Source organism: Anomaloglossus baeobatrachus, chromosome 3, assembly GCF_048569485.1.
Source record: "Anomaloglossus baeobatrachus isolate aAnoBae1 chromosome 3, aAnoBae1.hap1, whole genome shotgun sequence".
NCBI classification, from domain to species: domain Eukaryota; kingdom Metazoa; phylum Chordata; class Amphibia; order Anura; family Aromobatidae; genus Anomaloglossus; species Anomaloglossus baeobatrachus.
This window is the reverse complement of record NC_134355.1, coordinates 562,442,532-562,470,303: the sequence shown is the minus strand read 5'-3', so window position 1 is coordinate 562,470,303 and position 27,772 is coordinate 562,442,532. Positions and strand designations below refer to the sequence as shown.

The 27,772-nt window shown below is 46.8% G+C and overlaps 1 protein-coding gene across 3 annotated transcripts in view; it reads right to left on the bottom strand.

The window, feature by feature from the left end:
- The window catches only part of GIGYF2 (GRB10 interacting GYF protein 2), a 308,508-nt gene that overhangs the window by 264,682 nt on the left and 16,054 nt on the right, over window positions 1–27,772 (bottom strand). For all 3 annotated transcript variants that reach the window (XM_075340885.1, XM_075340887.1, XM_075340886.1), the window contains exons 2-3: window positions 17,300–17,381; window positions 16,070–16,199 (exon numbers count right to left, since the gene is read on the bottom strand). In XM_075340885.1, the coding sequence (XP_075197000.1) occupies window positions 16,070–16,199; window positions 17,300–17,340 (171 nt within the window). In that variant the 5' untranslated portion in view covers window positions 17,341–17,381. The remainder of the gene's footprint in view (window positions 1–16,069; window positions 16,200–17,299; window positions 17,382–27,772) is intronic.

Here is a 27,772-nt window from a genome sequence, read left to right as displayed (position 1 = left end):
CATTCGCTCAGCGCTACGACTTAGGCTGGGTGATCATAGGAAACGTCTGCGTAGGCAAAGTGAAGAGTCCCGACGCGATCTCCTCCTACAAGACGCACATCCTCCCAAACGGTCGCGGCACTCACTTTCAATCATGTCCGCACCACTACGGGGTGAAAGAGAGGCTGAGCGACACCAGGTGGCGACAGCAGCCTCCCGACTGCGCGAACGCATATCATCTCTGGGATGCCGACTTCGGGTCAACAGCGTTCGAGTCTACAAATGAAGACAACAAATTGGCTTCGATGAGAGAAGACAAAGAATTCATAAAGATTATGGATAAAGAGTTCTCTCAAAACGACTCTAACAGTTGGGTAGCCCCATTACCCTTTCGGTCTCCAAGGTCAAGGTTGCCAAACAACTCCCAGCAAGCAACCGCAAGGTTCTTCTCTCTAAAACGCACTTTGGAAAGACAACCAGAGATGGAGAAATGCTTTGTCGAGATTACGCAAAATATCCTCAACAGAAATCATGCTGAACAGTGGCACCACATTCCCACCGAACGAAACCCAGCCGACCGAGGAACGAGACTCACTGCTACATCCAAACTCGGCGACAACATGTGGCTGACACCTCCAAGTATCTTATACGAGGAGACCTGCGATAACTACGCTGACAACATGTACGAGCTGGTGGAACCAGAATCCAACAAGGAAATTAGGCCGGTCGTCTCCGCTCGCTACACTTCAGTGACATCAAAACAGAAGTTGAGATCTCATCGCTTCGAGCGCTTCTCAAGTTGGTCATCTGAGGTACGAGCCGTAGCTTGTCTTGTTCACACTGCTCACTGTTTCACCAACTACAAGTCTTCAACGTGCCACGGCTGTCACATGTGTGTGATTCGTCCAGTCACCGAACTCGTGCTACCTTTACCAAAGGAGGACGTTACATGAACTAACTTTTTCGTTGGACACTGCCACGGCGGGGAGCGTACCTTTCCTTACCCCTGCTGTACTGAGACACAACTGTCCGTGTCTAATGAACCTCGAACTTTTCCTTTGGATTAAAACTTTACCGTTGGATTATTGGGTTGGAGGAAGAGTTGGCATGTTTGCGGCTTCCCCAATCTGAAGATGGGTTTGTTGAACTTGAATTCATGTTTAACATTTTTCTACTTTTTCATTTTTTACGCAAGGACAATGCGTCATCAACAAAGCATGGACTTGAATTCAGTGCATTACGTTGCATTTTTTGTGTTGTCTCTTATCTCGTTACAGGTTTCGTGACATCGAGGGACAGGATCGACTCCTTACGTCGTAGAAGGACTTGTGAAATCATATGATTTCAGACGGGGAGTGTTGTGTCCCATGAATGGGAACAACCTGTTGTATATAATTCTTGCATTGCATATTTTTCCTCCTATCAGGAAATTCCTTTATTGTTACTAGGTAGATTAGACTGTATGAAGTTTGTCCCTATGTACCTCCCTTAGTTGGCTTCTGTATAGAATGCTCCTCCCTTCTCCTTCAGTTTAGTCTAGAGAAATCATTGCTGAAGAGACATGTCTGCAACCCTGTACAGATTATTCCTTTTCATCTGCATTTACTTTGTACTTAATACAAGATTCTAGAAGAAAACTACAGCGTTTCTCCTTGTCTTCCTACAAGTCATCGTTGTGCTGAGTTGAGCTATCTGTGGAAGCCGTAGAGTGAGTAAAACCATACAGTTATCTAAGGGACTGATAATTAGAGCGGTTGGATTCATTGCTATGAGGAAGATACAGAATAGTGAAAAGGATTAGGGGTGCTTCACACACAGCGAGCTCGCTGCCGAGATCGCTGCTGAGTCACGCTTTTTGTGACGCAGCAGTGACCTCATTAGCGATCTCGCTGTGTGTGACAATGAGCAGCGATCTGGCCCCTGCTGCGAGATCGCTGCTCGTTACACACAGCCCTGGTTCGTTTTCTTCAAAGCCGCTCTCCCGCTGTGACACACAGATCGCTGTGTGTGACAGCGAGAGAGCGACAAATGAAGCGAGCAGGGAGCAGGAGCCGGCATCTGACAGCTGAGGTAAGCTGTATCCAAGATAAACATCGGGTAACCAAGGTGGTTACCCGATATTTACCTTAGTTACGAGCCTCTGCAGCTCTCACGCTGCCTGTGCTGCCGGCTCCGGCTCTCTGCACATGTAGCTGCTGTACACATCGGGTTAATTAACCCGATGTGTACAGCAGCTAGGAGAGCAAGAAGCCAGCGCTAAGCAGTGTGCGCGGCTCCCTGCTCTCTGAACATGTAGCTGCATTACACATCGGGTTAATTAACCCGATGTGTACTGTAGCTATGGTAGGAGAGCAAGGAGCCAGCGCTCAGTGTGCGCGGCTCCCTGCTCCCTGCACACACAGCTGTGCGCTGGTAACTAATGTAAACATCGGGTAACCATACCCGATGTTTACCTTAGTTACCAGTCTCCGCAGCTTCCAGAGGGCAGCTCCGTGCAAGCGCAGCGTCGCTTGCACGTCGCTGCTGGCTGGGGGCTGTTCACTGGTCGCTGGTGAGATCTGCCTGTTTGACAGCTCACCAGCGACCATGTAGCGATGCAGCAGCGATCCTGACCAGGTCAGATCGCTGGTCGGATCGCTGCTGCATCGCTAAGTGTGAAGGTACCCTTAGCTGTGACCGGGATTAGTACACATATATCAGTAAAGAACCTGTTTCCAGGAGTGCTATACTACACACAATCCAGAGAACGGATTACCCCAAGGGGCTGATAACAAGCCACAGCATAAAACTTTATAGCAGCTTCTTACAAAGTGCCCTGTAAAGTATTTACCTGTTATCAGAACTGTGTGCAGCTATAAACCAAGAATCCCCCATAAGCTAATTGTAAATTGCAGCCAGAGACTCAGTAAATACATCCTGCAAAACAGACTGCTGGCTGCAGAGATTGCAACATTGTATTGTTTCCCTGACAACCAGTGCAGGCAGTATTCACCCTTCCTGATGGAGTCAGAGAGAACAATTTCCCTACCTGCTTTAAAGCAACAAGAGGAAGACATGGTCTCACACTCAAATTACAGTGAAAGATCTAAGCGGTTGACCAAACCAACATGGAAGGTTAAAGAGAACCTAGAAACGGCCAGAAGTGAACTATTTACCCAGACAGCATTACTGTGGCAAAGAGTGCAAAAACAAGTGACTGTTTTATCTGCGCCCGGTGCTCATGAGCTACCATCAGAGGGAGCCCTTGAACAACTGTACTCAGCATACCAGTCCTACAAGGAGATTTGTAAAAAATATTCCTCTACCCTGCTGAGAGCAAATACGTCTGAGTCTGAAAAAGAACTACAGGACTTCCAACAGCTTAATGCTGAACGAGACCGCACCGTGCGCGACATTGTGAGCAAGACTGAAGCAAAAATTGCGCAAATGTCAGGAGCGGCATCTTACAAATCCAGGTCCATTAAGAGCTCAAGGCACTCACTCAAATCAGGCTCATCAAGGTACTCAACCCTCAGCGAGCAGCTCATAAAGGCGCGCGCTGAAGCAGAAACAACAAAAGTACACGCCATCTTCGCCCAGAGAGAAGCAGAGATGAAAACAGAATCTGCACGCAAGGAAGCAGAATCTGCATGCAAAGAAGCGGAGATGAAAGCAGAATCTGCACGCAAGGAAGCAGAAATTGAAGCCCTTCAGAAGGAATGTGAACATGTGGCGGCCATGGCAAGGCTAAAAGTCTTTGAGCAAGCTCTGGGTGGGAGCCAAGAAGGCAGCGCCAGTTTGTGTGATCTCGACACAGAAGACTCACTTAAGCGTACAAGAGATTACGTGCTGAGCCAAGCCGACGAACCGCCAACTACCATCAACATTCCCGTCAGTGCTAACACTTCTCCAGAGCCTCAAGACACTGATCCACCTACAGCTTCCAGCCTTCCAGGTCAGTCCAATGCACCTCAGACTTTTAAGCCTGAACCAGCTTCATATTCCAATGCACAGCCACACTCTGCACATCAGCAACCTCCGTATGCAACTTACATGCAACCTAACATGCCGGCAAGGCGCTACACTCCCAACAACTATGTAGTTCCAGCCCCGTATACAACAGAGATTGTACACACCAAACCGATCACTGGTCTAAACGCCTACGCCACTCCATACTTTCCCATGTTCCCGAACCAAGAAGCTACGAATCACGCAACCAGCACCACGCAGTCAACAAATGTGCCCCAAACGTCGCAAAGATCAGACATGTCCGACTTTGCAAGGTACATGATCCGCCGAGAACTCACCAACACCGGTCTCACAAAGTATGACGACCAGCCTGAAAACTACAGAGGGTGGAAGTGTGCCTTCAAAACCGCAACGCGTGACCTCGGCATTACAGCTGCTGAAGAGCTGGACTTGCTAATCAGGTGGCTAGGGCCACGGTTTACTGAGAGAATCAAGAGACTCAGATCCGTCTACATCAGCGACCCAACAACTGGTCTCGCAACCGCATGGGACAGGCTAGAGAAAGGCTTCGGCAGTCCTGAAGCAATTGAAGATGCATTGCTGAAACAACTATACGACCTTCCCAAAATATCTAGCAAGGATGCTTCAAAGTACCAGGAACTCAGCGACCTGCTGTCTGAGCTCCAGCTGGCCAAAACAGACACACACCTACCTGGCCTCAGCTACCTGGACACCGCTCGTGGGGTGAAACCCATAGTCGCCAAGTTACCTTACAACGTGCAGGAAAGGTGGACTACGGTAGGAACAAACTATAAAAAAGAGCACCAAGTCTCCTTCCCTCCATTCTCCTACTTCTGCGAGTTCATCAACGGCATCGCGGAACGTAAGTCAGACCCCAGCTTCACCTGTGGAGAACCAACCGCCTCCACTTCACCAGCTCCCGGATATGAGAGCCCTCATCAAAATGACAGAAACCGTAGGGGCCCAGTATCAGTCAAGAAGACCGACGTTCTACCACCTACACCATCAGCACCAGACAATGGCACTGAAGGCGGGAAGGCGGAAAATCCGAACCGCCAATGTCCTATTCACAAGCTGCCACACCCCCTGAAGAAGTGCATTGGCTTCAGGAAGAAACCCCTTCAAGAACAAAAGGAACTCTTGAAAAGGTTTGGGGTATGTTTCAGGTGTTGTGCCTCGACAGAACACCTTGCCAAGGACTGTAATGTTACAATTAAGTGTATGGAGTGTGACAGCACAGATCACGTACAAGCGCTGCACCCATCTCAGCCTGATCCTGCACCTACACCTTCTCCTACCACAAGTCATGGCGGGGAGAGTACAGGCCAAGCTGCGAACCACCTCACAGTATCCTCCTCGTGCACCGCAGTCTGCGGAGAAGATCTATGGGACAAGTCTTGCGCGAAAATATGCCTAGTAAGGGTATATCCCAAAGGTCACCCAGAAAGGGCCGTGAAGGTGTACAGCATCCTGGACGACCAGAGTAACAGGTCACTTGCCAGGTCTGAACTCTTCGACTTGTTCGGCTTAAAAGGAAATGCCTACCCTTATACACTAGGTACTTGCGGCGGCATCTCAGAAGCTTGCGGAAGAAGAGCCAGTGGTCTCGTGGTAACATCTCTGGAAAATACCGTAGAGATACCTCTACCGACACTCGTCGAGTGCAACCAGATACCGGCTAACCGGGAAGAGATTCCAACGCCAGAGGCAGCTCTTCACCACCCTCACCTGAGAACTATCGCCAGCAAGATCCCACCTCTTGATCATAGTGCAAAAATCCTGATTCTGATTGGAAGGGACATCCTCCGGCTACACAAAGTATGCCAACACATCAACGGGCCACACGATGCGCCATTCGCTCAGCGCTACGACTTAGGCTGGGTGATCATAGGAAACGTCTGCGTAGGCAAAGTGAAGAGTCCCGACGCGATCTCCTCCTACAAGACGCACATCCTCCCAAACGGTCGCGGCACTCACTTTCAATCATGTCCGCACCACTACGGGGTGAAAGAGAGGCTGAGCGACACCAGGTGGCGACAGCAGCCTCCCGACTGCGCGAACGCATATCATCTCTGGGATGCCGACTTCGGGTCAACAGCGTTCGAGTCTACAAATGAAGACAACAAATTGGCTTCGATGAGAGAAGACAAAGAATTCATAAAGATTATGGATAAAGAGTTCTCTCAAAACGACTCTAACAGTTGGGTAGCCCCATTACCCTTTCGGTCTCCAAGGTCAAGGTTGCCAAACAACTCCCAGCAAGCAACCGCAAGGTTCTTCTCTCTAAAACGCACTTTGGAAAGACAACCAGAGATGGAGAAATGCTTTGTCGAGATTACGCAAAATATCCTCAACAGAAATCATGCTGAACAGTGGCACCACATTCCCACCGAACGAAACCCAGCCGACCGAGGAACGAGACTCACTGCTACATCCAAACTCGGCGACAACATGTGGCTGACACCTCCAAGTATCTTATACGAGGAGACCTGCGATAACTACGCTGACAACATGTACGAGCTGGTGGAACCAGAATCCAACAAGGAAATTAGGCCGGTCGTCTCCGCTCGCTACACTTCAGTGACATCAAAACAGAAGTTGAGATCTCATCGCTTCGAGCGCTTCTCAAGTTGGTCATCTGAGGTACGAGCCGTAGCTTGTCTTGTTCACACTGCTCACTGTTTCACCAACTACAAGTCTTCAACGTGCCACGGCTGTCACATGTGTGTGATTCGTCCAGTCACCGAACTCGTGCTACCTTTACCAAAGGAGGACGTTACATGAACTAACTTTTTCGTTGGACACTGCCACGGCGGGGAGCGTACCTTTCCTTACCCCTGCTGTACTGAGACACAACTGTCCGTGTCTAATGAACCTCGAACTTTTCCTTTGGATTAAAACTTTACCGTTGGATTATTGGGTTGGAGGAAGAGTTGGCATGTTTGCGGCTTCCCCAATCTGAAGATGGGTTTGTTGAACTTGAATTCATGTTTAACATTTTTCTACTTTTTCATTTTTTACGCAAGGACAATGCGTCATCAACAAAGCATGGACTTGAATTCAGTGCATTACGTTGCATTTTTTGTGTTGTCTCTTATCTCGTTACAGGTTTCGTGACATCGAGGGACAGGATCGACTCCTTACGTCGTAGAAGGACTTGTGAAATCATATGATTTCAGACGGGGAGTGTTGTGTCCCATGAATGGGAACAACCTGTTGTATATAATTCTTGCATTGCATATTTTTCCTCCTATCAGGAAATTCCTTTATTGTTACTAGGTAGATTAGACTGTATGAAGTTTGTCCCTATGTACCTCCCTTAGTTGGCTTCTGTATAGAATGCTCCTCCCTTCTCCTTCAGTTTAGTCTAGAGAAATCATTGCTGAAGAGACATGTCTGCAACCCTGTACAGATTATTCCTTTTCATCTGCATTTACTTTGTACTTAATACAAGATTCTAGAAGAAAACTACAGCGTTTCTCCTTGTCTTCCTACAAGTCATCGTTGTGCTGAGTTGAGCTATCTGTGGAAGCTGTAGAGTGAGTAAAACCATACAGTTATCTAAGGGACTGATAATTAGAGCGGTTGGATTCATTGCTATGAGGAAGATACAGAATACATAGGAGTTCCTCTGGCCTTTGTCCTGTCTATTGGACGAAGAGGACTATGGCTTGGCGGAGGGACGAAAGGACCGAAACCTCGATTGTATTTTTCGTTGCTGAGGTCTCTTAGGCTTGGACTGGGGTAAGGAGGAGTCCTTTCCCTTGGATTCCTTAATAATCTCATCCAATCGTTCGCCAAACAATCTCTCGCCGGAAAACGGCAAACCGGTTAAGAACCTCTTGGAAGCCGAGTCTGCCTTCCATTCGCGCAGCCACATGGCCCTGCGGACTGCAACAGAATTAGCGGATGCCACCGCTGTACGGCTAGCAGAGTCTAGGACTGCGTTCATGGCGTAGGAAGAAAACGCCGACGCCTGAGAGGTTAAAGATGCAACCTGCGGGGCAGACGTACGTGTGACCGCATTAATCTCAGCCAGACAAGCTGAGATAGCTTGGAGTGCCCACACGGCTGCAAAAGCCGGGGCAAAAGACGCTCCCGTGGCCTCATAGATGGATTTAACCAGGAGTTCTATCTGCCTGTCAGTGGCATCTTTTAGTGATGAGCCATCTGCAACCGAAACCACAGATCTAGCCGCCAATCTAGAGACTGGGGGATCCACCTTAGAACATTGAGCCCAACCCTTAACTACGTCAGCGGGGAAGGGGTAACGTGTGTCAGTAAGGCGCTTAGTAAAGCGCTTGTCCGGAACCGCTCTGGGCTTCTGGATGGCATCCCTGAAGTTAGAGTGATCAAAAAATGCACTCCGTGTACGTTTGGGAAACCGAAACTGGTGTTTCTCCTGCTGAGAGGCCGACTCCTCTATAGGTGGAGGCGGGGGAGATAGATCCAACACCTGATTGATGGACGAGATAAGATCATTTACTAAGGCGTCCCCTTCAGGTGTATCAAGATTGAGAGCAACATCAGGGTCCGAGCCCTGAGCTGCAACCTCCGCCTCGTCCTCCAGAGAGTCCTCAAGCTGGGAACCCGAGCAGCGTGAAGAAGTCGGGGAAGATTCCAAGCGAGCCCGCTTAGCTGGTCTGGGACTGTGGTCCGTGGAGGAGTCCTCCACGTGAGACCTAGGGCCCACCCCGGCCGGAGAGGGACCTGGAGGCGCCGATCTAACCGGGTCCGGGGCCTGTGTAAGGACCGGTCTGGACTGCAGGGCTTCCAGCAACTTGGCAGACCATTTGTCCATAGACTGAGCCATGGATTGTGAGAGTGACTCAGAGCTTTTCAGCAAAAACTGCAAACTCTGTCGCTGCCACCTGGACAGTGGAAGCAGGGGGGTCTGCCTGAGCCGAGGGGCCCACTAGTGACCGAGGCTCCGGCTGAGCAAGCGTAACAGGGGTCGAGCATTGCTCACAGTGAGGGTAGGTGGAACCCGCAGGTAACATGGCCCTACAAGAGGTACATGTCGCAAAAAAACCCTGTGCTTTAGTGCCCTTGCTCCTTGTGGCCGACATGCTGTTGTGTCCTAGGAGCGTGATCACTGAGGGTATATAGAGAAAAGGGTATACAGCCCGGCCGAACAGAAATAAGTATATATATACGTATCTATACCGGCACCCAAGGAGACCAACACCGGGTGACCGGTGTGGCTTACCGACCGCTAAAAAGCGGGGTGTGTGTGCTCCAGATTCCCTGCCTGGTCTCCCAGAGCTGCAGAGCTGTTCTCTGTGATTCTCCACCGGCAGAATGTCCTAAAGATGGCTGCCGGAGCTCTCAGGGGAGGAGTGAAGCCATGGGCGGCGTTAGGAAAAGTGCGGGAATCTGGGGTCCCCACAGTGATCAGTGAGGGGGGAGGGAGCATACAGGATGCCCCGGCCCTCACATCCGACGTCAGGTCGGCTGTCCCGCCCCTATCTCTGATAGACAGGCCTGGGGGCGGGAGTTTTGCCACTAGGCCGCGATGAAGCCGGGGACTAAATTTAATACCGCGGCCGACAAGCAGGCGCGGTCGGCGCGGTAGTCCCCGGTCTTCACAATTCAGCAGTCAGTTGCGGCGTCCGGAAACCAGGCGCTCCATACACCGTCCCCATGGGGACACAGAGTACCTCGTGGATGCAGGGCCCTGTCCCTGAGGATAGATAAGCTCCTGTCCAGCAGATTCCCTCAGGGGCTGCGGAGGGAGCACGGTCCCAGAACCTGGATGACCGCTTCAGATCCCACTTCTACCAGAGCCCTCAGGGATGGAGAAGGAAACACGGCATGAGGCTCCGGCCGTCGTACCCGCAATGGGTACCTCAACCTTAACAGCACCGCCGACTTAGTGGGGTGAGAAGGGAGCATGCCGGGGGCCCCGTGGGGGCCCTCTTTTCTTCCAACCGATACAATCAGCAGCTGCTGCTGACTAAAATGGAGATGTGTGAGTGGATGTGTGCCTCCTTCCACACAAAGCATAAAACTGAGGAGCCCGTGATGCACGGGAGGGTGTATAGGCAGAGGGGAGGGGTTACACTTTTGAGTGTAATACTTTGTGTGGCCTCCGGAGGCAGAAGCTATACACCCAATTGTCTGGGTCTCCCAATGGAGCGACAAAGAAAAACAGTTTGTGTAGAACCTTCTAATAAAAGGCATTGTTTTCATAACCTCCTACTTCTTGCACACGGCGGACAGCGCACAATCATATCCTGGCAACACAACCTTTTAACTACTGCAAAATTAATCCAACAAGAACGGCAATGTTTCTACTGCACAATAATGGGCTATTTCTAGCATTAAAACTTCTCATCTATCCACAGGATAATCCGACCACTGTGAGAAGTGCAGACAATCCTATTGCGTTATGGCATTTCTGAGCCCTGTTCTGGGCAGACCAAAGTGTGCCTGCGCAGGACCTCAATGCCTGCCTGTGTGCATGACGTAGGACGCGTCTTGCACCCAGGCTTGGGAGGAAAAGTGCACCTTATAATCCAAAAAATATGGTATATTGAAACTTTTGGTGAAGAAATCTGCTTTGTTGTTCATCAGCATTTCAACTTTTCTACTAATCAGATTTTGGTGCACAGAAGCTAGACTGTGCACTTGGTCTTCTCCCTGTTTGTGATTCCCCGACCCTTCCACTGCCTCTGATCTTTGAATGACAGGTCACTGCTGAGATTTCAAGAGGAGGCACAGGTCTATCACAGCCCAGAGGCAGGAGGAGGGGTCATGTAACCACAGACCGGAAGGAGAAAAGACTCTGTAGAGTCCGGTGTTGTGAATGTCAGTTATGCTTTTACTGCTGTGAGGCTCCCTCTTGTGGCCAGGAATGGTTTGGACAGAGACCAGGTGTGCTGGAGCAATGGGCGTTTCCATTGCTAACTTTCTGCCTATTTTAACCTTGGCCTCCTGGCAGTCTGAGCCGGTTATCATTGTCCTGTAGCTCACCAGCCTTTTCATCTTGCTTCTGACCACATCTACCCCAGATAAGTGCTTGATTTTTTTTCTTATGTTTTTGTTTTGTTCATATCTGGGTTGTCAATTATTGAGGTTATTGTCAGTTTATTTGTATGCAGGAATCTTCCCTCTATGTGGCTTAACTGGGAAGCTCCCTGCAGCTATGTTTGGAGTTTTGCTCCTATAAGTCCATGTGTTTGTTGCTTCTTGAATTTGTAATTGTTCCTGTTTTCTGTTCATTGGTTTGACAAGAGCGCCTGATATAGGACAGAGTACAGATCGTGCGATCTGAGGACCTTTTTGTACTATTAGGTATTTGGGTTTTTGTAGTGTTTTTCTCTGGCTACCATGAGCCCCTTTCCTATCCTTTCCTATTTAGTCAGTGGGGCCTCAAATTTGCTGATCCCATCATCCTTCTGTGTATTGTATTTTCCTATATCACCGTAGTCTTTGAATGTGGGGGGCTTGGTATACCTTTTGAGGTCTATTTCTGAGGAAGAGAGTTATTCATCTTTCCTTCCTTTAGGATAGCTAGTTCTCCGGCTGGGTTCGCGGTGCATAGGATGTTAGTTCACCCCTCAGCTACTTCTAGTGTTGATGGTTAGTAAGGGGATGGCAGCCAGATTAGTTGCCAATGCTCTTGTCACCTTTTTGCCAATGATCTATTGTGATCTTCCATGGTTCCGGATCATAACAGTCCGGCCCCTGTGCACTGAAGTCTAATTAGTAGAAATCTTCAAATGGTAATGAAAGAAGAACAACAAAGTGGATTTCTTCACCAAAGGTATCAATGTAATCAGAATTACAGCATCCTTACATCCATGCTCTTCATTCACATTACAAAATCATACTGACCGCTTCTCTTTTACCCATAAGGACCCATGACAGGCATTTTTGTTCTAATTTGATAAAGGGATGTTTAGAGCAGACTCAGAAGCTGAGCCTGCTACATACTAGACAGATACTGGCTGTGTTACATAGCTAGCAACTACACAAGACAGAGCACGTGCCAGTCTCTGCACTTTAAACATTTAAATAGGGTCTCATCAGCCCCCACCGACACAATTACATGAAACAGATGGCTTACCATGGCAATCATAGGCTTACTGAATGATACGCCAGGCTGAAAATTGTGCAAGAAGTGTGATTTGACTATATTCTGCAATGAAAAATTTGTCTGCTCCCTAATGAGTTAATGTGCGCACTGAAATATGAGGACTCAAAAGGATGGCTATTTTTCGATTTTACTAAAAGGGAGATTAGAAGGACTTCCAGACCATCAGGTGCACAATTAAATTCTGCTGTAGTATTTTTCCATTATTCTTCCTTTTCTGTTATCACCAGCAAAAGTGGGAATAGCCCAAGATGAAGCATTCTTACCGGCACAAGAGTAAACTCTGACACGCTGTAATACTTGTTCCAATCAGAGCTGATCTGGATTTTATTAGATCCAGGACCTATGACCTAAATCCTGCTCCCCGGGGATTAACAGAATACAAAATGCATGTGTTTGTACCATAAAAAGCATCAGGAAGGATTAAAGCCCCTTATTAATGGGTTAATGAAGGTTACAGGCTTCAAAATAATTACATTTCTCCTCAGAAAATAAATGTTATATTTTATTGATTTGATATTTCTTGAGGGGAGTAATTTAAATGCTTACTGACCCTTATACTGCCACTGGGTCGCGCAGTACTTTCAGAAAGGTGTGTCCTTAGTAGCCCAGGAAAAGGTCTAATTTTTATTTGGTGATGCTCTAAACGGTCATTGCATTTTAGAGCAGATGCCCATATCCCTGCATCAGCGGCAAGCCAATTGTCAGACACATGGGAGCTCCCCTTAGAGAAGGTTGTGACGGTTTATTACGGTCTCTGCCTTCTCAAATCGCTGCATATACAGCGCTGAACGAGCTGTCTATACAGCAACAGAAAGCACTGAAGGTATTTCCACCTCCTGACCCAGCAGTTACATGATCGCTAGGTGTAGGGTGGGAGCCCCACATGCCACAAAATAAGAAAAGTTATCTGAAAATCCAAATAAGAAAATATTTGCAGCGCTTAAAGGGAACCTGTCCCCTACTAACCCGCGGGGTGATCCGATCTGATGGGCGCTTGGGTCTGGAGTCTTCCCTCCAGCTTGTGCGATTGCTGACCTTGATTCATATGGATGAGCGCAATGGAGGTAACTGTATGGATGACGTAGGACGCGTCATCCACACGAAGCAAGATGGACAGCGATCTCAAGGATAGAGGTGGTGCCGGACTCAGGAGAAGAGTAGCGATGCCCATTGGATCTTATCGTATTGGACCGCCCAGCAGGTAAATGACAGGTTCCCTTAAAAAAAAAAATATTTACCAGGTCAGGAACCCTTGTGTGATGTGCAAATAGCCTCTTTGGAGTCTCAGAAGTTAAGATGCTGAGGAGAAAAAGCAAGCAAACTGAACCCAAGTTCCACCTATTCTGGCTGAGGACAGGGTACATCCTAACAAAGATCCAGCTTCCAACGATAAAACTGAAGTCCTTTATTGATAGATTAAAATCTAAATCCACACAAGACAAAAAAAAGTGAAAAAATATTAGATGAAGTTCAAGATAATGTAAACGCTGAAGTCCTCGAGGGGCATACAGCTACGCGCTTCAGATGCTCTGACAAAGGACACAGAAGCGTCTGAAACGCGTAGTTTGTTGCCATTCAAGGACTTCTGCATTTACATCATGGACTTCATCTAATATTTATACACTATTTACATAGGCACACTTCAAGTGTGATACACAGAATAAAAAAATCCAGAAAATCACATTGTATGATCTTTAAATAATTTGCATTTTATTGTATAAAATAAGTATTTGATCCAATAGAAAAACAGAACTTAATATTTGGTACAGAAATCTATATTTGCAATTACAGAGGTCAGACGTTTCCTGTAGTTCTTGACCCAGTTTGCACACCCTGCAGCAGGGATTTTGGCTCACTCCTCCATACAGATTTTCTCCAGATCTCTCAGGTTTCGGGGCTGTCAGTGGGCAACATTGAGTTTCAGCTCCCTCCAAAGATTTTCTATTTATGTGTAGGTGTTGAAACTGGCTAGGCCACTCCAGGACCCTGAAATGCTTCTTACGGAGCCACTCCTTAGAGGTCCTGGCTGTGTTTTGGGTCATTGTCATGCAGGAAGACCAGGCCACGACCCATCGTCTATGCTCTTATTGAGGGAAGGAGATTGTTGGACAAAATCTCATGATACATGACCCCATCCATCCTCCCTTCAATATGGTGCAGTCGTCTTGTCTCTTTTGCAGAAAAGCAACCCCAAAATATGATGTATCCATCTCCATGCTTCACGGCTGGGACGGTCTTCTTGAGGTTGCACTCTTCCTCCAAACATGGCGAGTAGAGTTGAGACCAAAAAGTTCTATTTTGGTCTCATCTGAAAACATGCCTCCTCTGGATCATCCAAATAACCAGTCGAATTTTAAGCGAGCCTGGACATGTGCTGGCGTGAACAGGGGGACCTTGCATGCGTTGCAGGATTTTAATCCATGACGTCGTAGTGTTTTATTAACTTACTTTAAGACTGTGGTCCCAGCTCTAATCATGTGATTGACCAGGTCCTCCCATGTAATTCTGGGCTGATTCCTGACCTTTCTCAGAATCATCCTTACCACGAGGTGAGATTTTGCATTGAGCCCCCAGACAGCGTAAGATTGACAGTCAACTTGTGTTTCTTCCATTTCCCAATAATTGCACCAACAGTTGTTGGGTTCTCACCAAGCTGCATGCCAATTATCCCATAGCCCATCCCAGCTTTTCCAAGTCTACAAATAGGTCCCTGGTTCCCTTAAGCGGGCTTTACATGCTGCGACATCGCCCGAGCGATCTCGTTAGGGTCATGGAATTTGTGACGCACATCCGGTCGCTTTAGCGATGTCTTTGCGTGTGACACCTATGAGCGATTTTGAATCGTCGCAAAAACGTTCAAAATCGCTCATCGGTGACATGGGGGTCCATTCTCAAATATTGCTGCTGATCAGTGTACGAAGTAGTTCGTCACTCCAGCGGCAACACACATCGCTATGTGTGACACAGCAGGAAGGAGGAACCTCACCTTACCTGCTGCCGCCGGCAATGAGGAAGGAAGGAGGTGGGTGGGATATTACGTCCCGCGCATCTCCGCCCCTCTGCTTCTATTGGGCGGCGGTTCAGTGAAGCTGCTGTGACGCTGAACGAACCGCCCCCTTAGAAAGGAGGCGTTTTGCTGGTCACAGCGAAGTCGGTAGGCAGGTAGTGTGACGGGTCCGTGTGATGTTGTGCGCCACGGGAAGCGATTTGCCCGTGTCGCACAACCGATGGGGGCGGGTACACACGCTAGCTATATCTGTCACGATATCGCAGCGTGTAAAGCGGCCTTTAGACCGTTATTTGCTCTTGCTCATGGTGGAGAGGTTGTAGTGTGATTGATCGTGTGGATAGGTGTCTTTTATACAGATAATGGTAAAGGTAAATTTAAAATCGACAGTGTATCACAATTATTTTCCTTAGTGTACGTGGCCAACTAAAGACATGGGCAGCTCCCAGTTTATGCAGGCACCTTAGTAACAGAATTCCAGAAGGCACCTGTTTGTTTTGGATATTTTCTCTTCACCTTCTAATACAGTAAGTTTGCACTTTTTAGTTGAAATTTATTCACTTATTTTACATACTTACAGTCAATACGAGCTGTTTTTATTGGTATGATTGGGGTGACGTACGACTTAATCAATTTTTATTTTATTATGTTCAGGTGGCAAAGAGACCAAAAACCGTGAATCAGTTATTTTTATGGTTTTGTTTTGGCATTTACTCTGTTGCATAAATATTATACTAGTCTATTAATTGGTACAGATATAACAATGCCAAATCATGGAATAAATGGCGCTATAATAATAAATAATAATACATTTTGGCAAAAAGAAGACCGATTTGACCTTTCCTATACCTTAGTTATTTGCCCGTGTTCAATAGCTCGAACTAAGGAAACTTGTCATAAATAAAACGATAATCTGATCTGCCACAATTAAATGGTCTGAGAAAAGCAATATAAACAGCAACTTCTACACAAACTATAAAACAAAGACGAGACATTGCGAAACAATGGTTTACCTTATTATCCTTTACATAAAGTGCTAGCATCTCTTCCCGGCCGTACCGATAGTCTGCAAGTTTATACTTTGGCAATGCTGGGGAGAGGGGTGGGGAAATAACAGAGCCCCCACTTGACAAAGCCCTGAGCCTAAAAAAATAAAAATGAAAACAGACTTATAAGCCAGATACTGTATATCTCTCAGATAGCAATAATGATCAGAGGGTTAAATGTACATTCAATTATACAAAAAAGTTATTAATGGGATTGTCCAGCCTTCAAGGTTGCTGAATCCTAACTGTGTGTATGATACACACTATACAGAAACATGGCTCTGCTTGGTGTGATTTGCATTATCACAGTCATGTGCAGACTAGATTCTCATCCGCTTCTCTTAAAGCACTACTCCAGCATCTTTTTTTTTTGTATTTCACCGCTAGAGTGAGGCTTTAAATCTAAGTCCGCTGTCCATTCTTATACACACCCGCTATCATCCTCTTCCATTAATACTGCCACTCCGGTCCTTCACCGGTGATTTGGGACTTGACGGCAGCTTCAGTGTTTCATGGAGCGCACCGGAGGTCACAACTCAATGCAAGTCTATGAGAGCCTCACAGGTTCCCTTTAAGCTTTTTATTTTACTGGAGCAGCAGCAGAGAGGCAGTGCTTTACCTGGAGAAGGGGGAAACCTATAACTGGAAAATATCTTTAAAGCAGTGCGCGATCATTTTTTTTTTCCCAGCGCTAGATTGCATTTTCTAATTAAGGTCCCTGACCATAGTAATTTATTTGGCCAGAGTCTTCACCCCTTTTGATCTGTGATGCTCCAGTCGCCACAAATGCAATGGTATCAATTTCCACAACATTTTACAGGCAACATCATCACGGGCTCCATCAGGGCTCACAATGTAAACTGGCTATTAGTATGTCTTTTATAAACTGGAGAACACAGAGGAAACCTGCGAGAACATTCAGACTCCAGTGCTAACCACTGAGTCACCATGATAAGAAACCTCGGCAATGATCTTGGAAGGCACTAGTAGGGAAGTTGCAGGGATACCAGCTGTACAAAATGAAAGATAAAAGCTCTCATTCAAAATCAATTCCAGCAAATAGAAAAAGCAAGTCACCTGCAAACTTGCTTAATTTCATGCAGTTTAAACCATGCAGTTTAATTAAAGCAACTTTATAACTCAAGAATAATCTTTTAACATAATGTTAAACACATTATCTAGTAAAACGGTACTCACCACTCAGGGCCAAAATTCAGGGTCTGAGTCTCGGCTGTCATAATGCTTTCTGTTACCTTTGTTTATACAAGAGAATGAAAATCTGCAAAATGAAAATGATTGACATGTAATTTACCAAAATTAAACATAGCCTAATGCTCTATAACAGTAATACAAAAGACTTAAAAAGCAACCTGTCAACAGAATAATATTGTGTGAATCACGGGCAGCATGAATCAGAGCTAGATTGCACAGTACGTCTCAGGGCAGAGTCACACTTGCGTATGACTCGCACGAGTGCAGTGAGAAAATCTCGCATTGCACTCGGCCCCATGTAAGACAATGCTGCAGCTCAGATCTGTGTCTCTATCATCAGATCTAATCGGACTGAGGAATAAAATGCAGTATGTTGGGACTGTCCGCAAGAGCCATGTCACACGCACCCATTCAAGTGAATGAGTGCGAGAGATGTATCAGACTGCACTCAGATGTTATCCCAGTGCAGTGCGGTATCCGCACAGGCTGACAATGGAGGAGATGGGGGGGGGGGGATTAACCCCTCCCTCTCCTCCGCAGCACCTGCCCACTCCACAACTGTGACCCAATCGCAAGATCGTGTAAAAGTCACATGACACTCAGCTCACGCTCGCAGCAGATCCTGAGCCCGGGGTCATTAGCATATCACATCCGTTGCTCTCGCATCGGATCCCATACGCTAATGTGGCTCCATCCTTACTCTTAAACAGCGCAAATTTCTGAGAAACACTACTTTGAAAAGCCGGCCTTGGACTAGATCTCAAATGACTAGTCCACAGCTTCACCATGTTGCAGTTGACTGTCAGGTTTCTCCCTATGTGTGTATACCGAGAAAAAGTCAGGGCGGGGAAAAGTCGGCAACTCTGGGGGTCCCTGGCCCTCAGCTTTTCAAAGTATATTCTCTCAGATACAAATCAAAGTTTTCAGAGTTTAGGCTGTTTCACACATCAGTGCAATCTAGTCCGATGTTAGATCGCAATGCACAGACTGGCTGCACGTTTCCTGACCCGAGCGTGACCGCTTCATAGAAAGATATACAACGGTTACGCTATGGTCAGGGGAGCCATGGCCAGTCCGTGCATTGCGATTTGATATTGGACTGAATTCCACAGCCCAAAACATAAATGACAGTGATTCCTATGGTTCGGGCAGCATGAATCTGATGACAGGATCACTTTATAGTGCTTCTCTCTGATGCACCCATGAATTGCCCTGAAAGTTTTCATTAGTAGCCAGAGGCATCATGGGTAGATGCGTGAACCTTTTATTGCTTTTTTAATCATGGGCATAAGGCTCTGTGCGCACTAGAAATGTGAAGTTTCTCAAGAAAATTTCTTGAGAAACTTCTGGGAGTGAAAGATTTCCGGACCTCCGGAAAAAATCCGCACCAAATCCGCATGCGGATTTGCCGCGGAATAGCCGCGATTTTCCCGCGAGTGGTTCCCTGCGGATTTTGCAGGCTGTACTGCCGAAATCCGCAGGGTACCTGCGGAAAAGAATTGACATGCTCTTTTTCTGAAGAAATTTTCTCAAGAAATTCTTCAAGGAAATTTCTTGAGAAAAATCCGCACAGTGCGCTCAGCTATTTTTTTTCTCATAGAATTTGCTGGGAAATGTCTGCACAAAGATTGCAGACATTTCTCAAGAAATTTCCGCGGCAAATCCACGGGTAAAACGCACTAGTGCGCACAGAGCCTAAGGGTGCTTTACTTGCTGCGACATCGCTAGCGATCTCGTTAGCGATGTGACATGCCAGATCGCAGATGCGATCTGCCGAGATCGCACATAGGTCGTTTTATAGCGCCGGTCACATGTGCGATCTCGGCAGATCGCATCTGCGATCTGGCGTGTCACATTGCTAACGAGATCGCTAGCGATGTCGCAGCGTGTAAAGCACCCTTTACAGGTAAAGGGGTGGTTCACCCGTTTTCATTATTGGCCACATCGATATTATGTTGAGAAACAAGGTTTCTCTTAAATACCTTGTGTTGCCAATACTGCCTGTGAGCGGCCCTATTGCTGTCCGCGTGAGCCTCGAACTCCGAGACCTCCGATGTCCGGTGATGTCCCGTCAACTGAGGCGGCCCCAGTCTTATTGAGTGACTGGGCTGTGGTCGGAGTTTCACCGCTCGTCACAGTCCAGCATCTCGCGTACCCTCTCCTTCGCTGCAGAACACCGCAAGCAGGAAGTAATGAAAACAGGTGATCCACCTCTTTAAAAGGGTTATCCATAACTTTTTTTTTTCCCCCACGGGCTAAGCTCTGTCAAAAGGGGTAATCACTACTGACGTCATGCTGGTTAACTGCAATCTCAGCCCAACACAGCAAAGAGCCAGCTGTCAATCAACATGAAATGGGCAGTGACACCCAGTCGACAAAGCAGAGAGGAAGAAAAGGAACTGCTCTGTCAACGTGACACCATAGGAAGAAGAATCGCCCCCAGGAGCGATCAATGACCACCATGAGCAGAGAAATACCAATGCAAGGCAGAACAGGCACGTAATTAGTAATTCCCAATTGATAAGTGCTTTGCCCCATAGAGAGAAAAAAAAGTCCCAGATAACCCCTTTAACATTAGATTCACACAAGCAGCAAAACAGATTCTGGATTAAGAAAAAACACACTGCAATGTGTATAACTATTTTTTTCCATTTACTAAAGTACAGGCTGAATATCCAGCCAACACATGCAACTGCATGCAATAAAGTAAAAAAAGCAAAGTAACAATTTATTAAAGGAAGTTAAAAACAAAAGGGCAAGAATACAGAAATAGCATTTCAGGAGTTTAAAGATCACAATAGGAAATGTAAAAAAAAAAAAAAAATTATTCAAGCTAGCAAAGTTAGCTACAAAAAAAAAACCCACAAACCCCAACATCATCAAATACATCCCAAAAAAATGTAATAAATACATCAGTGCAAAAAAAAAATGGATGGTGCTGGTCCCTTAAAAGATAACAGGACACTTAGAGGACAAATAAAAGGCTGAAATATTAAACAGGCACTTTTCATCAGTGTTCACCAATGAACTCACTGTTCCAGTGATCATTCAACAATGTAAAAATCAAAGCTCATAACTTGATTTAACTAATTTAACACAGGAAGTACCGTACACCTGCGACTGAGCAAACTAAACATTGACAAATCCCCTGGGCAAGATGGCATTCATCCACGGATATTGACGGAATTTAGCTCAGTAATTGCCAGACTGCTGAATCACATCTTCTTGGACTCTCCTGTAACAGGTTTGGTGCCACAGGTTAGAAGATGGCTGACGTGGTACCAATTTTTAAGAAAGGTAAGAAGGTGGATCCAGGTAACTATCATCCGGTAAGTCTGACATCAATTATGCAAAGTTTTTAAGGGCATTATGAGATGACCTGCAAAAATATGCTTCAGAGAATATAATAACTAACAACCAACATGGATTCAAGAAAGAGAAGTTGTGACTAACCAAAATGTTGGGTTTCAAGGAGAAGGTAAGTGGAAATCTGGATGTTTGTAATGCAGCTGATGTGATTTATTTAGAGTGCAAGATTTGATACTGTGCCACATAACAGTTTTATCATGAAGTTCCAGAAACAGGGACTAGGGGAAACTATAAGCAGATGGGTAAGGAATTGACTAAAAGTAGTCATAAATGGAACGTTCTCTAATTGGGCTATAGTAAGCAGTGGGGTGACGCAGGGACCTGTGCTAGGTCAGATTCTTTTTAATCTTTTTATTAATGACCTTTTGGATGGGATGGGAGTAAAGTGTCAGTCTTTGCTGATGACACCAAACTATGTGGGATATTAAAATCTGACCTTGACCATGCAATATTACAAAATGATCTGGATAAGTTGTTAGATGTCAGACACTTGTCAAATGGGATTTAATGTTGATAAATGTAGAGTAGTTCACCTAGCATGGAGTAATCCTATAACTGCGTATACATTAAATGGAAGTAAACTCAGATCTAAAGAACAGACAGAAGGACTTTGATATTCTGGTTACAAATAAGCTGAGCAGCAGCACTCAATGTCAAGCAGCAGCTGCAAAAGCAAACAAGATTAATTTTAGGGTGTATAAAGAGAGATTAATCCCCGTGATCCCAACGTATTGTTATCCCTCTATAAATCACTTGTAAGGCCACATCTGGAATATGGGATCCAGTTTTGGGCTCCACATTTTATAAAGGACATTCAGAAGTTAGTCGGTTCAAAGGCGGGCAACTAGACTACTACAAGGAATGGAAGGCCTCCCATATAACGACAGGTTGGAAAAGTTAGATTTGTTTGCCTTAGAAAAAAGACGACTCAGAGGAGATCTCATTTATATGTATAAATACATGTGTGGTCAATATAAAGGACATGACTTATTTCTTCCAAAGACAATACTAGTAATAGGGACAGATTACCTTAAGGCTATGTGCGCACGTTCCGTACAGTCACTGCAGAATTTTCTGCAGCGATCTGAAGAGCACATGTGCGCTTCAAATCGCTGCAGAAAATGTCCGTAGAAAAAAAAAAAAAAGCTGATTCCATGCGCTCTGACTGCAGCTCCTGCCATAGACAGAGCAGGAGCTGCCGGCAAAGCGCACGGAAGAAGTGAAATGTCACTTCTTGAACGCAGCGCTTCAGGCAGCAGCCGAAGCGCTGCGCTCTAAGACGCCACGTGCACACGTCCCCTGCACAATCTCCATAGACTGTGCAGGGGACACAGGACGCATGCAGTTACGCTGCGCTACAAAGCGCAGCGTAACTGCATAAATTACGCACACGTGCGCACATAGCCTTAAAGAGGTTCCCCAACTCTGACCAGTTTTTGTACATCTGATAGTAGTTGTGACACTTAATGCCTTTGGATTCCCCCTACAGGGAAATGCAGCCATACATGGAATTGTGTTCAAATCAGCAGCATTTCTCTATTCAATCAAATAGGGATTGGTGCAGTGATTCTGAGAACTATTTTATTACCTCATAATGGCCTTAAAGGGGTTTGTTCGCCCCATAAAATTAAAGCCTATACTCATCCTGGTGCGGCTGCGGTTCCAGAGAAATCAGAACTCGTGTTCCCGGGGCCCACATTACAATGTGACACGCGAGCCCTGCAACCAATCAGCAGCGGCGTCCTTCTCCCAGCCTTTATACGGGAGGAAGGGAGTGGCAGCCGCAGAGGTCACCTCTTGTTACTTACTTAGGCTGCTTTCACACTATGTTTTTTTAACATCCGTCATTAACGTTTTTTTAACGCAAAAACGGATCCAGTGCAAATGCATTTTCATTTCAATGCATTTGCAATGGACTCGCGTTCACCTGCGTTTGCGTGCGTTATAGTGAGGATCCAGCGACCTGCAGTTTTTTAACTTATTTCAAAAACGCTACTTGTAGCGTTTTTGAGCTGCGTCCAAATACTGCAAATTGCTGGATCCTGACTAAACAGCATGCAAACGCATGTGAACGCTGGCATGCTGATAGACAGGATCCTGCTTGCTCTACTGAGCATGCCCAGAAACCAGCCTCGGGTGATCAGTCCCTCTCTCTCCACCTCCCTCCCTCTCTCCCCCTCTCCCTCCCCCTCTCCTTCCCTTACTCCTCCTCCCTCCCTCTCTCTCTCTCCACCTACCTGCCTCCCCCCCCTCTCTCCACTCTCCCCTGCCTGAGAGCGGAGGACGCTCGTAACTAAGGTAAACATCGGGGAACCGCGGTCTTAGTTACGCGATGTTTACGTTGGTAACGTGTGCAGGGAGCCGGCTCCCAGCAGCTGCAGACGCTCGTAACCAATGTAAATATCGCGTATCCAAGCAAGTTACCCGATGCTTACCTTGGTTACGAGCCTCCACAGCTGTTAGATGCCGGCCCCCAGTCTGTCACGTTCAATTCCCCTCGCTCCCGATCACATGACTCCAATGCCCGCCCACAAACTTAAAGTGACAGGATCCTGCAAAATAACACATGCGTTTGCATGCGTTTTTTGCTGCAAAAGCAGGATCCGCTTTTGCAGCAAAAAAACGTTCATGACGCATGTTAAAAAAACGTAGTGTGAAAGCAGCCTTAACTGTATGAAGATGGGGAGAAGGAAGCCAGCGCTGATTGGGCATGGGGCTCGAGTATCATAATGTCAGCATTCAGGGGGTTAAACAAAAAATAAAGCAGGAAAACACACAAGTGCAAAAACACCATAAAATATGTGCGCTTTTCAGCTGCTTTTTTCCTGATAAAACATGCTTTCTGTGTGCAGAAAAGCAGCACAAAAAAAAAAAAGCAATGTGGGTACATAGACTAACAAAAAGTTGATTACCGTATATCAGTCATTATGTTCCGTAATTGTTAAAAAAAAAAAAAAAAAGCAGAAAAAGAAAAAAAACATTGATCCTTAAGGTGAACCTGTCAGGTGCAATATGCACCCAGACCCACGAGCAGGTCTGGGTGCATATTTCTAATCCCTGCCTAACCGTCCCTGTATACACTAGCATAGATAAAGGGATCATTAGAAAAAGTATTTCTAAAGGCCCCGTCACACTAAGCAACATCGCTAGCAACATCGCTGCTAACGAACAACTTTTGTGACGTTGCTAGCGATGTTGCTGTGTGTGACATCCAGCAACAACCTGGCCCCTGCTGTGAGGTCGTTGGTTGTTGCTGAATGTCCTGGGCCATTTTTTAGTTGTTGCTGTCCTGCTGTGAAGCACAGATCGCTGTGTGTGACAGCGAAACAGCAACAACTAAATGTGCAGGCAGCAGGAGCCGGCTTCTGCAGAGGCTGGTAACCAATGTAAACATCGGGTAACCAAGAAGCCCTGTCCTTGGTTACCCGATATTTACCTTTAATACCAGCCTCCCCCGCTCTCACTGCCTGTGCTGCCGGCTCCTGCTCTGTGCACATGTAGCTAGCTGCAGGACACATCGGGTTAATTAACCTGATGTGTGCTGTAAGTAGGAGAGCAGGGAGCCAGCGCTCAGTGTGCGCTGCTCCCTGCTCTGTGCACATTTAGCTGCAGCACACATCAGGTAATTAACCCGATGTGTGCTGTAGCTAGGAGAGCAAGGCGCTGGGGGCTGGTCACTGGTTGCTGGTGAGCTCACCAGCAACTCGTGTAGCCACGCTCCAGCGATCCCTGCCAGGTCAGGTTGCTGGTGGGATCGCTGGAGCGTCGCAGTGTGACATCTCACCAGCAACCTCCTAGCAACTTACCAGCGATCCCGATCGTTGTTGGGATCGCTGGTAAGTTGCTTAGTGTGACGGTACCTTAAGCATCTTTTACCATATGCTAATGAGTGAGGGGACTAGTCCCCTGTTTGGGCCTTTCCCTGGCTAGTCGGCTCCATTAGCATGATAGCATGCCCACAGGGGTATACTAACATGGTAATGGAGTCGACTAGCCAGGGAAACCAACGCCCTTGTTCTATAGCATACGATACAAGATCTTTAGAAATACTTTTTTGTAAAGATCTCTTTATCTATGCTAGTGTATACAGGATTCTAGGAGCAGCAGATTTTCGCTGTGTTCTCCCGATGAGAAAACTCACGTCTCCGCATAAATTGTATGCGCTGCTCGGAAAGCCACACCACGTCAGTTTATGATGCGGAGAAAAAAAAAAAAAAGCACTGTGGGCAGGAGATTTCTAATAATCCCATCCACTGGACTTGTACTGTACAACAGCGTTTTGGACACAGTGGTAATACGCTGCATCCAAAACGCTGCTAATCCTGATTGTGGAAATGCACCCTAAGAGGTTAAAGTAATGGCCACATACTGCGTACAGACTTTCCATATGTAAATCTTAGCTGGGTAACCTAATATGTCCAGTAAAATATGTCAGATGGAAAAGGCCCAGCTAATTTAATACGTAGTAGTAGCAGGAAAGCATGAAAAGAGAAACACTTTATGAAAAAATAATTAAAAATCCTTATAAAATCATTAATATGATTGATTACTAATTTTCTGGTATAACAACCTAATTATTATTATTTATTATTATAGCGCCATTTATTCCATGGCGCTTTACAGCCTAAAGGTGGTGTCACACACAGCGACAACGACGTCGCTGCTACGTCACCATTTTCTGTGACGTTGCAGCGACGTCCCGTCGCTGTCGCTGTATGTGACATCCAGCAGCGAGCAGGCCCCTGCTGTGAGGTCGCCGCTCGTTACTGAATGTCCAGCTTCATTTTTTGGTCGTCGCTCTCCCGCTGTGATGCACAGATCGCTGTGTGTGACAGCGAGAGAGCGACGAAATGAAGCGAGCAGGGAGCAGGAGCCGGCATCTGGCAGCTGCGGTAAGCTGTAACCAAGGTAAACATCGGGTAACCAAGGTGGTTACCCGATATTTACCTTCGTTACCAGCCTCCGCCGCTCTCACGCTGCCAGTGCCGCCTCCTGCTCTCTGCACATGTAGCTGCAGTACACATTGGGTAATTAACCCGATGTGTACTGTAGCTAGGAGAGCAAGGAGCCAGCGCTAAGCAGTGTGCGCGGCTCTCTGCACATGTAGCTGCAGTACACATCGGGTAATTAACCCGATGTGTACTGTAGCTAGGAGAGCAAGGAGCCAGCGCTAAGCAGTGTGCGCGGCTCCCTGCTCTCTGCACATGTTGCAGCACAGCGACGCGTGTCGTTATGATCGCTGCTTCGGCTGCTGTGTTTGACAGCTAAGCAGCGATCATAACAGTGACTTACAAGGTCGCTGCTACGTCACAGAAAATGGTGACATAACAGCGACGTCGTTGTCGCTGTCGTTTAGTGTGACCCCAGCTTAACAGGGAGCCGGATGATGACCTAATTGGTAGACTCATAAAAGGATGGCCTCCACTTCATACTGAATTCTTTTAGCAGAGATATGGGGAAGATGTCAGATGTTGGGTGGAGATTACTGTATGGCGGCCTCCTGACTCTCCCCAATGTCAGATGTTGGCTGGAGATCACTGTATGGCGGCCTCCTGACTCTCCCCAATGTCAGATGTTGGCTGGAGATCACTGTATGGCGGCCTCCTGACACTCCCCAATGTCAGATATTGGCTGGAGATTACTGTATGGCGGCCTCCTGACTCTCCCCATGTCAGATGTTGGGTGAAGGTCACTGTATGGCAGCCTCCTGACTCTCCCCATGTCAGATGTTGGGTGAAGGTCACTGTATGGCGGCCTCCTGACTCTCCCCAATGTCAGATGTTGGCTGGAGATAAGAGTTGGGTTGTCCAATAGGGATGATAATCAGCCGCCAGCTGTCAGGTAGAGGTTTTCTTCCCTTTTCCTACCAAGAACTCATACATACATTACTTTCTTTCCTAATGGAGCTTGACCAAACTATCAGCTAACGAATGTGTATAGCCAGCCATCATATTACTTACATGGTAACAAGGATCTCATTCATACATCACATGGTCCTGGTGCCTGGAGTGACAGACGTCCCATATGTTTAGTTGTGGGACTACAGAGTAAGGAATCTGAATGGAGGGCTAAGAATAGTAGCGACTATAAAAATAATACCGCCCTGGAGTAGTGAGATTCAAAGCCTCACAGTTACATAAATTAGACATCCGGAGAGCCCGATGTGTGCAGACCATCCATGATGTACGGACTGACAGCCGGTCTCCTGACCTGAACTCCACAGTATCTTATGCTGCTGAGTTTGGGTTTGGACACCCGGATACAGTATGAACATCAAGGTCTATAAATGGATTGCGTTTCACGGACATCTAAATTCAGACTAAGGGTTTTCTTTCTGGAGCCTTCATCGTAGATTCCTTGATATTTAGAAAAAAAAAAAAAAATAACGCATCACACAGGTGATGGATCCCCAACCATCCAAATTATTTAGGTGGCAATAATGTCCATTATAGGACAAATACAGCACAGTCATTTTTGGCTTTCTTGTCTTATGAAGAGACAGAAAACTGCAAATTTTGGACAGTTGTGAACCCAACCAGTGAGATCTGCCGCAAGAGGACAAAGAGAAACCCAAGGTATTCTGCAACGTAAGCTTTAGGCTATGTGCCCGCGGAAAATCTACAGATTTATCTGGATTTTCTAGATAAATCCGCAGGTTAAGGGGATGTGCGCACGTGTGCGTCTTGCATGCAGTTATGCTGCGTTCTGCACCGCAGCGTAACTGCATGCGTCCTGCGTCCCCTGCACAATCTATGGAGATTGTGCAGGAGCCGTGCGCACGTGGCCTATTAGAACGCAGCGATTCGGCTGCTGCCCGAAGCGCGCGTTCTAAGAAGTGACATGTCACTTCTTTCGTGCACTTTGCATGCTGTCTATAGGGAGAGGCAGCATGCAGAGCGCACGTTCTCTGCCGGCACCATGCGCTTCAGAACGCAGCTGTTCAGCTGCGCTCTGAAGCGGACCTTTTAGGTGCGTTGCAGAGCGCACACGTTCGCACATAGCCTTAAGCAGTACTGTCTGTGTCCATGCTGCAGTATGTGCGGCTGTGGAATATGCTGTGGATGTTCCGCAGCCGCACATAACTGCATG